Genomic DNA, 12,007 nt, shown 5'->3' on the forward strand with positions numbered 1-12,007 from the left:
TCTGATCGGAGCAGTTTCCAATCACAGACTCTACCAGCAGCTGTCTGCTTTGTAAAAAAAAAACTGGATGTAAACTTCAGTTGATGCTATTGCAGTGCCCCTCGAGGTGCAAACCCCCTTTAAAGATCAGACTGCCATGGCTTTGGCATTTTTGCACTGGCACTTCTTGGTGTATTTTTTGGCGCAAAAATACTAGCTGAACGTCTATGTGAAACGCAGGACATACATGAGATTCTATTTTGCTACAGATGTTTGATGTTTTTGTTAATTGTGTGGGGGTGGGGTTGTCTCTCAGCAAGATGAAGCTTTTGGTGTATTTTTTCCATACATCTCCTTCCCTACAGGGGGAAAAAATAACACCAGGAAAAAAAATGTGTTGTTCACACAGTGGTATAGAAAATGCCATAAAAACTGCATGCAGTATGGAAAAACACGCAGTTTCTATGGAGTTTTTTTAGTGAGCAAAATACATCAGAACAAATCTGAGTATTAGGGGGCCCAAAAGTACAAAAAAAAAAAAAATGCACCTCTGTTCCAGCTACAACTAGCCTCTTATGTTAATGGCCTTGGACTACTTTGATTATATATTGGGGGTGATCAAAATGTAAACCTATGAGAGATATTTAATCCAACTGAACAGTACAAGATTAAAAGCTGGTAGGCGCTTTACCAGATTCACCCTAGCCAACAGTGGACTGACCATATCCGGTATGTATGGTGTACATATGTACACTTTACATTTTCTGCAGTAATAAAAATACAAACAAAATTTTACAGTCACATTAGAGTTCATATAACATTGTACAAGATGAAAAAAATCTAACTATAGGGCCCGATATCTGACGTAGTTTGGTGGTTGATTTATGTCCAGCATCAGGAACACCATGCTAAAAGAACAATATTTGGGACGTCCAGAGTAACAATTAAAAGAGTGGTTCAGAAACCCCGGGAACTCCAGTTGTTTGGACACTACAAATTCCAGCATGCTTCATTCATTTCTATGGGAGTTGCGAGTACAGCCGAGCTGGAGTGCCGGAGGCGGCTGCTGTTTGCCGGATTACTGATGTCTTGTGTTTTCCTCCTTTCCTTGGGATAGAATCTATACATTTCTAGTGCCACTTGGTAAGAAATGCCATGTAAACAAAGAAGACTGACATCTGCGGCACAGCTCTCCAACAGGCTGTTCCGTCTAGCCGGATGTAAGCGCACACCCGCCAGCCCCATTGACCAGGATCCGGCCGGACAAACATAATTGTGTGCAGCATTTTTTGTGAGGCCAAATCTTGGCTTATTTGCTGGGTAGCGGATGGATCTCCGCCAGACGCATTAACATCCGGCTTACCACTAGAGCTCTGGCTGGCTGTTCTCTGCCGGAAAAACCTGCCATGGAGTTCAAACACTAGTTTGAAAAAACTCCATAAGGATTATTAATTTGAGGGTCATTTAGAGTCCCAATTGAGCCATTTCTGCCCCAGTGGTTTCTAAGCCGTGGCCTGATTATGTTTGGCCAGTTGTTTATCAATGTCGGCCACAGAGTAATAAATACAGATCTCCAAGCTCTTGTGGAGCACATCTGGATACATCACCCACATTTTCCTATGTGCTGCAAAGTCGTCAAGGTTTGGCTGCTGTTTTTCCCCCACAAGTAGCTTTTATGGAAAAGGCAAAAGATGCAGCAACCACAGTGTCTACAAGACCAGATCAGTGCACTCTTCAGGTGCAATTTACATTTACAGCGAAAAATCTAAAACTTGCAAGTACCTTAGATGCTTGTCTCAACACATCGACTATCACCTTCACAGGAAGCCCGCTGGTAATTTCTTTCATGGCTTCTATACACCATTTATAAGCCTAGTAAATAAGAGAATCAGGGAACATTACTTTTCTACCATGTTAAAGAAACAAAGTAAGTGTCAGTGCCCTGCAATTACGGTTATGGTCAGAGATGATTAAAGGCGCTTTCCCAGTCATTATTCATTCAGCAGGAAAAGCTCTCTAAATTAGTGGGAAGGGCACTTTGCACTTGGCAAAGCATCACGGCCACATCAATCACATGACTGGCAGAAGTCAGACCCATTCCGATTTACCCAAGGATAGGCCATCAATAGCAAATTCACAGACAACCCCTTGATGTACATGTATGGAACAGGTGTGTGAAGGGTGTATTGATTGGAATCCGAAGCTGAGCTGTTATTTTCAAAATTGGTCCTGGAGGGGTTAATACAATTGACAAGGAAGCATTAGAATCATTTCACTTTGAGAACTACCTTTGTCAGCAATAAAAAAAATAAAAAATGCTTAAAATGGGTTCTCTCACTTCTGTAAAGAACTTACGTAGAGAAAGTTATTACAAGGCACTTACCAATGTATTCTGTTTGCCCATAGTGTTTCCTTGGCTGGCTGGATTCATTTTTGCATCACATTATAAACTGCTTGTAACCAGGAGGTATGAACACCCTGCAATCCAGTAGCGGTGGCCGTACTTGCACACTGTAGAGAAAAATTCCGGCCAGGACTGTAGGAACACGCATACACAGCTGCTTCCGTCCCAGCCACCTCATATCTCACCTGCAGCGGTGGCCATAGCCCCTGGATATGAGCAGTGTATAATGTGATGGAAAAATGAATCCAGCCAGCAAGGGAGCCAATATGGATAATAACAATACATTAGTAAGTGCCTTGTATTAACTTTCTCTACATGATAAATGCCACTTGCTGAAGCGAGACAACCCCTTTAAATGGAGTAATGGGCAAGCAGAAGCCCCTGCTGGACTAGTATAAAAGGGAAAATATAAAGTGTTCACCACAATAACCACTTGCAAATGCAACTTATGCACTATGGTATCAAAGGTAAATTACTCAACCTCAAATTATACTATAAGTACACCGTTTAAACATAAGCTATACTTTAAAGGATATGGACACCTTTGACATGGAAATTGATTTTTACATATGCTTGCGGTTACAGAGTTTAAAAAATTTCAGGCTGCAATTTTCCTTTGATAGATCATTATCAGAAACCTTGATAAGCGGTTTGCAACCTGCTTCTAGTTTTAGACTTTTCTTATTTGCATGTCCCTCCCTGTAACACAAGCTGGATGGATGCAAGACCAGGATGCTGCTGCCTTCACTAGCTCTCATATAGATTTATTCCCGAATAGACTTGCTTTACGACCTTTGCACTTACAGATACTGATGCTGAGGAATGTGTGAGAGTCAGCTTCTCTCTGTTGGGAGCAGTCTGCTGTTGGATTGTCAGATTCAGAAGAGCAGTCAGTTGAATGAGTGACTCTAATAACAGTAAACTTGTAAGATTCTTTAAATAAAGGCTACTTAAAAGTTGGATCATTTTGGATTTAAGAAGAAAAATAAGCAATAAACAGGGCAATGGTGTCCATATCTTCTAAATTTGTAAAAAATTAGAGAGGCAAGCTTTTTTGCACAATTTAGGAAGATAGATATATATCTCTATCTCTTAACTATATATCAATCACAGTCGAGAAGAAGCACATACCTCATCATAATGACTTTTTGCAAATAGCAGAGCACACAACTCGCCATACAAAGCAGCTTTGTTTGCATGCTGTCCGTGCTTTGCTAGCTTCTCCATATAACTCTGTGCAAGTTTAAAGGTTTCTTCTCCCAGGTGGTATTTGCAGTTCCCATTTCGAACATGCAGCAATCTAGGAAGAAAACAAAACAAACAATACTTACACCACAGAATACATATTTATCAAAATCATTTGAGCCCATCTACCATGGCAAGGTGACCTCTTTGTAGATGGGATCCTCTCTTTAATGGCTTCTTTCTTTATGCCAACAGGCCTCAAATTAATTCAAGGAGAGCAGGCTCTCCCTATATACTGCACTAATGTAAAACAGCCTGTAGGAAAGACGAGTTTGTTAGGAGTGCATGACCAAGACTGAAGCAGTCACACGAATATGAAAAATTCCCATGTGACGGACATTTAAGTAACATCCATTAGGCCATTTTTACAACCAGTTGAAGTCTATACACATAGCTGAATAGCAACCGTCAAAAAAAACAGGACATGTCCTATTTTTGGCCATTTTGACAGCCAGATGAACACCACTGAAATCAATGGGCCTGTTTAATGGCCCTTTAGACAGGAGTGCACCCATCTAATCACCGTTAAAAACAAGTGCATTATGTTAAAAGAAAAAGCCATTCAGGGGTTACAATACAAAAGGTATCAACTCATCTACTTGATGGCACTTCATGTAAAGCCATGATACTGGAAGAGCCAGGGCCTGATGTCTCCAGTGAGGAGGGAGCATTCCCATGCATGCAAGTGGATGGAGTTTTTTTTTTGGCACAGGCAGAATGGGTGAATAAGGGGACAATTTTTTTATACTGTGGGGTACTAATGGGGCATTAATAATACTGGTGTCACTAATGTGGGCATTATTAATACTGGGAGGCACTAATGGTGGAATTAAAGGTGTTGTCCAGGATCAGGGTGGAACCCGGACATACCCATATTATCACCCAGGCAGCCCTCTAATGTTAGCATCGGAGCATTTTATGCTCCGATGCTCTCCCTTGCTCTGCGCTAGATCACGCAGGGCAAGGGCTTTTTTATTTACAATAACACACTGCCGGACGGAAGCTTCCACCCAGCAGTATGTTCGGTGACGTCACCGGCTCTGATGGGCAAAGAAGAGCACCGGGAGAATGAAATGCTCCGATGCTCTTGTCAGGGGGGCTGCCTGGGTGAAAATATGGGTATGTCCAGGTTCAGCTCTGAACCCGGACAACCCCTTTAATCTTACTGGGGGCACTATAGCGGGCATTACATATATTAAGGGCTCTCCAGGGTTTGGGATAAAAAAAATAAAAATAAAATTGAATTCCATTGGTTTTTAATGCCAATTAAAAACAGACGCAAAATGGCAGGTAAAAATGGACAGACAGAAAATGGATCCACAAATAGTTTTTTAAAAAAATGGCCATAAAAAACGAAAAGCATGTCAGTTTTTTTAACAACTGTTTTGAATAAAACCCTTGTTTTTTGTTTTTCAGTCTGCATTTGGAGGGGTAGCTGCCTCCATCTTGGTTGTGCACGCCAAAGAAAACCCATCTTTCCATAGGCTCTTTTAGTTTGTGCAGTATACAGCTGTAGCCTGTTCTTCCTGAATTCATTTGAGGCCAGCTGGCACAAAGAGGAGTCATTATTGAGTAGAGTCCCATGTGAAAGACGTCACCCTGCCGTGGTAGACAGGCACAAATTATTTTTATTAAAATATATTTGCTAATTACCTCATATTCATGTATATGTTGCACACAGAACATGGCCTTTGTTCATATAGTCAATGTTTGTGTTCTGTACAGTTTTGTATTTTCAGCCATGGCGACAAAAACCTGCTTCATTTTACAGGATGTGCTGACTAACTTGGCGTTTTGTTTTTGCAGTAAACAATACCTACACAGTACACTACATCCATGGAAGATGATCCAGCATCTTAAGACGCCACAATGTCATAAATGTAATGTAAATGTCTCATGTACACATATCTATTACACTGTCCCTTTAAACAATTATATACACACACAAACAAACAGTATTCGGTTATAACTAATCAATGTCTGCTTATTATATTACAGGGGACTGTGTAATGGGGTGGGAGCTGGTGAAGCATGGCCTTGTAGTTCACCTGCTGCCTGTTGCTAGGCTGCCACCTAAATTGGCGTAGATGCTGCCTAACCAGAAGTGTTTTCAGAAATTATTCATTAAAAGGGAACCTATCACCTGGATTTTGTGTATAGAGCTGAGGACATAGGTTGCTAGATGGCCACTAGCACATCCGCAATACCCAGTCCCCATAGCTCTGTGTGCTTTTATTGTTTAAAAAAAAACTATTTGATACATATGCAAATTAACCTGAGATAAGTCCTGTCCCTGACTCATCTCACCTACAGGACTCATCTCAGGTTAATTTGCATATGTATCAAATAGTTTTTTTTTACATAATAAAAGCACACAGAGCTATGGGGACTGGGTATTGCGGATGTGCTAGCGGCGATCTAGCAACCCATGTCCTCAGCTCTATACCTAAAATCCAGGTGACCGGTTCCCTTTAAGTACTCTAAGGCTCTTTAATCAGTCATTTCAATAGGATGCTCTTTTTTTTTTAGCAGTATTTCAACTGAAGTTTTATTTTTATCTCATAGGATTTTTAATACTCCAACTCTGTCACTGTAGATCGGGCATTCCGGCTGTTGTGAAACTACTACTCCCAGCATGCTCTATATAAATATATAGATCAAATAACTTCAGCTCCCTATACCTGACACAGCACTCCACTGCACGAAACCAATGCAGCATTTCATTGTGAAGAGTGCAGAGCTGTAGACATGACAGGAACACCTTCTCAGCATCGCCGTACCAGCCTGCATCCGAGAGAAAGCCGCCTGCAATGTGAAAAAAGAAACCTATAAAACAAACCCTCATCGGTCTCCAAAACTCACCCAACCCCTCCCCAACGTGAAGGAAGCGAGGCGCGGCCCCACTCCATTCACTGCTGTGGGCGCTCCAAAATAGCTAAGTGCTGGCTTGCCATTTCTAGCAGTTTTATATAAGTAAATGGAAAGGTGGATGCGCATGCCCTGTGCACTCTTCATTCACGGCTATTGGACTTCCGAAAATAGCTTACTTGGCTGTTTTCGGCATTCTCATAGCAGTGAATGGAGAGCACCCATGCATGTGCGGTGTGCTCTCCTTCACTTCGGGGGCCCCATTCTTGAGACAGGACCAGGTCCCAGAGGTAGGACTGAACCTATGTGACTTTAATGGCATATCCTAGCAATATGCCATAAAAGGCTGAGACCCTTTCAAGGGGTTTTCCAGGCTCCTGATACTGATGATCTATCCTTTGAATAGAAGTGGCCGTGCTGGGTTACTGCAGCTCAGCTCCCATTCAAGTCAACAGTAACCCGCAATGGCAACTACACTTTGAACTGAGCTGCGCTTCCGGCTCTATTTAAAGTGCTAGTTCTGATGCCAAGGCTGCAGGGAAAAGCTGATTAGTGGAAATACAGTGTGTTGGATCCCCAGTGATAGGATATTGATGTCATAGATATCAGGAACCTGGAGATGCCCTTTAATGGGGGACACAATATGGATCATTATGGAGCCTGCCTTTGCGCACCTTCATAACAGATTTTCACCTCTCACATCCATAGCATGCGGTGCTCCACAGTTTCCACATAGATTATTAACAATGGTGCCATTCAACACTGCAGCACGCCATCAGTTCAAAAACTGTGCAGTGTCAGAAATACTCCCATCCTTGGCACAAAAGCCAATCATCATCCTTTTTGCAACTCTGATAAAATCGCCTTTTACCCTTGATAACAACGAGGGATATGTGTGCAGACAGCCTATCGCACACCTTACATATCCATCAAGCCAGCTCACGACACAACTTCTTTGGTGAGCTACACGCTACCAACGTCAAAAGTAAAAAGTGCTCATAATATTGTGACTCAACTGTGTATCATGTATGATGCTGTAAAACAAATGACTTACCAAGAACAAAACCAATCTGGATTGCCTTTTCCTTAACTTGAGCATCAGACTCTGCGATGTACGAGCACCGTCTGCTAAAAGAATATGCCAACACAGAGGCAACCTTCACTCCATGGTCCATTAAAGCCTGAAAGCAGTGATGTAGTAAATGTCTGTAGAGGACAAACAATGGTACAGGGGTTTAAAGGAAAACAATCCATTTTGGACCAAACATTCAAACAGTACAGCAGCTTCTAACCATGCAAAACTGCTGACAGCACTAGGTAGGGCTGGGGAGGGCAGTGCAATCATACCTTTTGTGGAGTTTGTATTATCAGAAGTAGTGCGAATATGAATTCTTATTCTGCTAGATTCTGCTCCTGCAAGTGCAATGAAGGCAGAGCTTCACTGTCAAGTGCTCTCAGCATTAAACGGCTTTACAGTCCCTACCCTCTGAGCCAATCTTATAGAGCGGCCCTCTGCTCTGGGTAAGGGTGGGTCCCGAGTTCCCCTCTATGACATCTACAGTCCATAACAGGATCTATGGACAGGAGTAATTGTTTTGGGTAGACAATTTAAATTACCTAATTTGAAGATGCATTCACCCATTAAATTGGAGATTGTAGAAATGAACAACGAATACATTTACCACAATCTTAGACGGACCAGAAACCTAAATTACAATGTATCTTAGGGGATGTTATGCCTAGGAGACAACAACCCCAATGTTCCTAATGGTTCCCCCAGTAAGGCATCGCTCAAGCAGATGTGACTGCCGAGGTGTGTGATTGGCGGCAGTGGTCATAGGACCAAGCCACTTCCTGGTCCTACGGGAACCGGAAGCACAGGCATGGCAGGAACATGGACAGGTGAGTGGCCTTTATTTATCCTTACATGGGGGACACACGAGATGCATTGGGTTTGTCTGCTCCTAGGCCATACAAAACCTTTAAGAAGTGGCACGCACACACCACATTAAGGCTCCATTCACACATCCGCAATTCCGTTCCGCATTTTCCGCATTTATTTCTATGGGGCTGCACGATGTGCAGCCCGGCTCCGGAAATGCGGACCCGCCCTTCCGGATCTGCAATTTCGATCCCGAAAAAAATAGAACATGTCCTATTCTTGTCCGCAATTGTGGACAAGAATAGGCATTTTCTATTAAGTGCCGGCGATGTGCGGTCCGCAAAATGCGGAACGCACATTGCCAGTGTCCGTGTTTTGCGGATCCGCAAAACACACACGGATGTGTGAATGGACCCTAAACCAGTGAGAAGTGAGAAGACTGCTTCAGAAGAACTGGGACAGCAAAATAAACAGGTCTAAAAATGCACTGGGAGCAACATGCAAAATTGTGGGAGCCTGGGGTTGTTTTGCTGACTTACCTTTTATCTAATGCGCGTAATACTTTTGCAAAAACTTCTAATTCACAGAACTCACTTCCAAGCTGGCAAAGTCTTCCTTGCTGGTAAAGCTGAAATAGAAGACAATGGCAGGTTTAGAGCTGTATTGAAGTGCAGAGAACGTACAGTGTAATGAACCTATACTTCACTGAGGCCTCATGCACACAACCATATTTTCTGTCCGTGTCTGATCCACCCATTAATTACTAAAGGGCCACGAAAAATGTGCGCAGCACACGGACATCATCTGTACAAGTGAAATTGTTCCTAGCCTCAGAAATGTATGGATTATCGGGCCAGTGCTTACTGCACCATTCCTCCCCACACAGCACCATTCTCATCGCATCACTGGACTCACTATTCACCAACAGACTGCCACTACAAGACAGTCCGAAACGTGACCTCCGTCTGCTTTCTTCAAATCTCAAAGTAGTAGTACTCAAAAATATAAAGCAGTCCTTCAAGTAGTCACAGATCCCACAGATAAATGAAAAAACAAAAACAACTAGACAAACAAAAATCTTAGGTGGAACAATACTGGCAGTAGGAGCACGTGGCAGAAGGATGGCAGTGGTTGGCACGGCTGTCTTGTAGAGAAATCGGATAGTTGGTTCCCCAGCCAAATGGCTACAAAGCATATACATGCAAAAGAGGGACACTCAATTGCAGGCCGCAGTATAGAAATGGAACAGTCACATTTCCTGCAGAAAGCGAGACATGCCATCTCAGTACCACAAACAAGCTGGAGAGGCATCATTGCTGTACGTGCAGTCTAAAGCCTTCTTTTTTACCATGGGTTGTTTTTGGGCATTTCCTCTGATAACCACGAGGCTTTCATCTAGTTTACAGCTACATGCTTGTCATTGATCTGTTCCTCTATTATTCTGATCGCTAATAACTGGCCAGCCATTAGATTTATTCCATCAACTTCAATGACCGATTTACATCAAGATCAGCATTGTCAAAAAGATATTGGGGGGGGGGGGGGGGGGGAGAGTCTATAGAACTAGTGCTCAGAACAGGAGAGCTGGAGCCTGAGTAAAGACCTTCAACCCACCTTCACAACCACCCCTCCGCCCGACCCACACACTCACTCACTTTATATGTATCTCCGGATTAGTTCAGCCTCCGGAATGTTAGGTTTCACCCCGCTTTCCCAACCTCTGTGCCTCAGAACAGCCTCCCATGGACAATCGCTGCCTACTGAGGGGACGGCGTACTCGTATTCCCCTCTATGGTCTCAGTAAGGTAAGGGACCATAGGTACAGTCAGGGGGACTGAACCGCCATCATCTTTATCACTGACAGGAGCCTATCTATATGAGTCACATGTAGATCCCCAAGCGTGGTTCACATTGTAGCTCGGCATCCTCCCCGGCACAGTATTTAGGCAGGTAAGAGACTGATGCATAGAAATCCGAGGACAGCGCCTGTAGGGAACACTGGCACATTGTAATCTATGGGACAATTCACAGCATGCATCGCTTAGGTCTGATTCTCCCACAAGACTTGTACATTATAGTGAACAGGGGTGCAAGAAAAAACAGACGTCATCCACATGTGGTCCGTTTTTTTTCAAGGATGAGTTGAAGCTTTTTGGTCTGAATGTGTCCTTAACCCCTTAGGGACACAGCCTTTTTACACCTTAGGACCAGGCCATTTTTTGAAAATCTGACCAGTGTCACTTTAAGTGATGATAACTTTAAAACGCTTTGACTTATCCAGGCCATTCTGAGATTGTTTTTTCGTCACATATTGTACTTCGTGACACTGGTAAAATAAAGTTAAAAAAAATAATTTTTTTTTGCATAAAAAAATGTCAAATTTACCAAAAATTTGGAAAAATTAGCAAATTTCAAAGTTTCAGTTTCTCTACTTCTGTAATACATAGTAATACCCTTAAAAATTGTGATGACTTTACATTCCCCATATGTCTACTTCATGTTTGAATTATTTTGGGAATGATATTTTATTTTTTGGGGATGTTACAAGGCTTAGAAGTTTAGAAGCAAATCTTGAAATTTTTCAGAAATTTACAAAAAAACTATTTTTAGGGACCACTACAGCTCTGAAGTCACTTTGTGAGGCTTACATAATAGAAACCACCCAAAAATGACCCCATTCTATAAACTACACCCCTCAAGGTATTCAAAACTGATTTTACAAACTTTGTTAACCCTTTAGGTGTTGCACAAGAGTTATTGGCAAATGGGGATGGAATGAGAATTTAATTTTTTTGCCTAATTTTCAATTTTAACCCATTTTTTCCACTAACAAAGCAAGGGTTAACAGCCAAACAAGACTGTATCTTTATTGCCCTGACTGCCGTTTACAGAAACACGCCATATGTGGCCGTAAACTACTGTACGGCCACACAGCGGGGCGTAGAGTGAAAGGTGCGCCGTTTGGTTTTTGGAAGGCATGTTTTGCTGGACAGTTTTTTTGACACCATGTCCCATTTGAAGCCCCCCTGATGCACCCCTAGAGTAGAAACTCCATAAAAGTGACCCCATCTAAGAAACTACACCCCTCAAGGTATACAAAACGGATTTTACAAACTTTGTTAACCCTTTAGGTGTTGCACAAGATTTAATGGAAAATAGAGATACAATTTCAAAATTTCACTTTTTTGGCAGATTTTCCATTTTAATATTTTTTTTCCAGTTACAAAGCAAGGGTTAACAGCCAAACAAAACTCGTTATTTATGGCCCTGAGTCTGTCGTTTACAGAAACACCCCATATGTGGTCGTAAACTGCTGTTCAGGCACACGGCAGGGCGCAGAAGGAAAGGAATGCCATACGGTTTTTGGAAGGCAGATTTTGCTGGACTGGTTTTTTTGACACCATGTCCCATTTGAAGCCCCCTGATGCACCCCTAGAGTAGAAACTCCAAAAAAGTGACCCCATTTTAGAAACTACGGGATAGGGTGGCGGTTTTGTTGGTACAAGTTTAGGGTACATATGATTTTTGGTTGCTCTATATTACACTTTTTGTGCGGCAAGGTAACAAGAAATTGCTTTTTTGGCATCGTTTTTTTTTTGTTATTTACACCATTTATCTGACAGGTTAGA

General features: G+C 42.3%; 1 protein-coding gene across 1 annotated transcript in view; it reads right to left on the reverse strand.

Moving 5' to 3' along the window:
- Positions 1–12,007, reverse strand: part of APPBP2 (amyloid beta precursor protein binding protein 2) — an 88,223-nt gene that overhangs the window by 29,140 nt on the left and 47,076 nt on the right. Inside the window, exons 2-6 of the mRNA XM_044286242.1 lie at positions 8,918–9,006; positions 7,551–7,702; positions 6,310–6,433; positions 3,515–3,683; positions 1,762–1,851 (exon numbers count right to left, since the gene is read on the reverse strand). Of these exons, the coding sequence (XP_044142177.1) occupies positions 1,762–1,851; positions 3,515–3,683; positions 6,310–6,433; positions 7,551–7,702; positions 8,918–9,006 (624 nt within the window). The remainder of the gene's footprint in view (positions 1–1,761; positions 1,852–3,514; positions 3,684–6,309; positions 6,434–7,550; positions 7,703–8,917; positions 9,007–12,007) is intronic.

This window comes from Bufo gargarizans, chromosome 3 (genome assembly GCF_014858855.1).
Source record: "Bufo gargarizans isolate SCDJY-AF-19 chromosome 3, ASM1485885v1, whole genome shotgun sequence".
NCBI classification, from domain to species: Eukaryota; Metazoa; Chordata; class Amphibia; order Anura; family Bufonidae; genus Bufo; species Bufo gargarizans.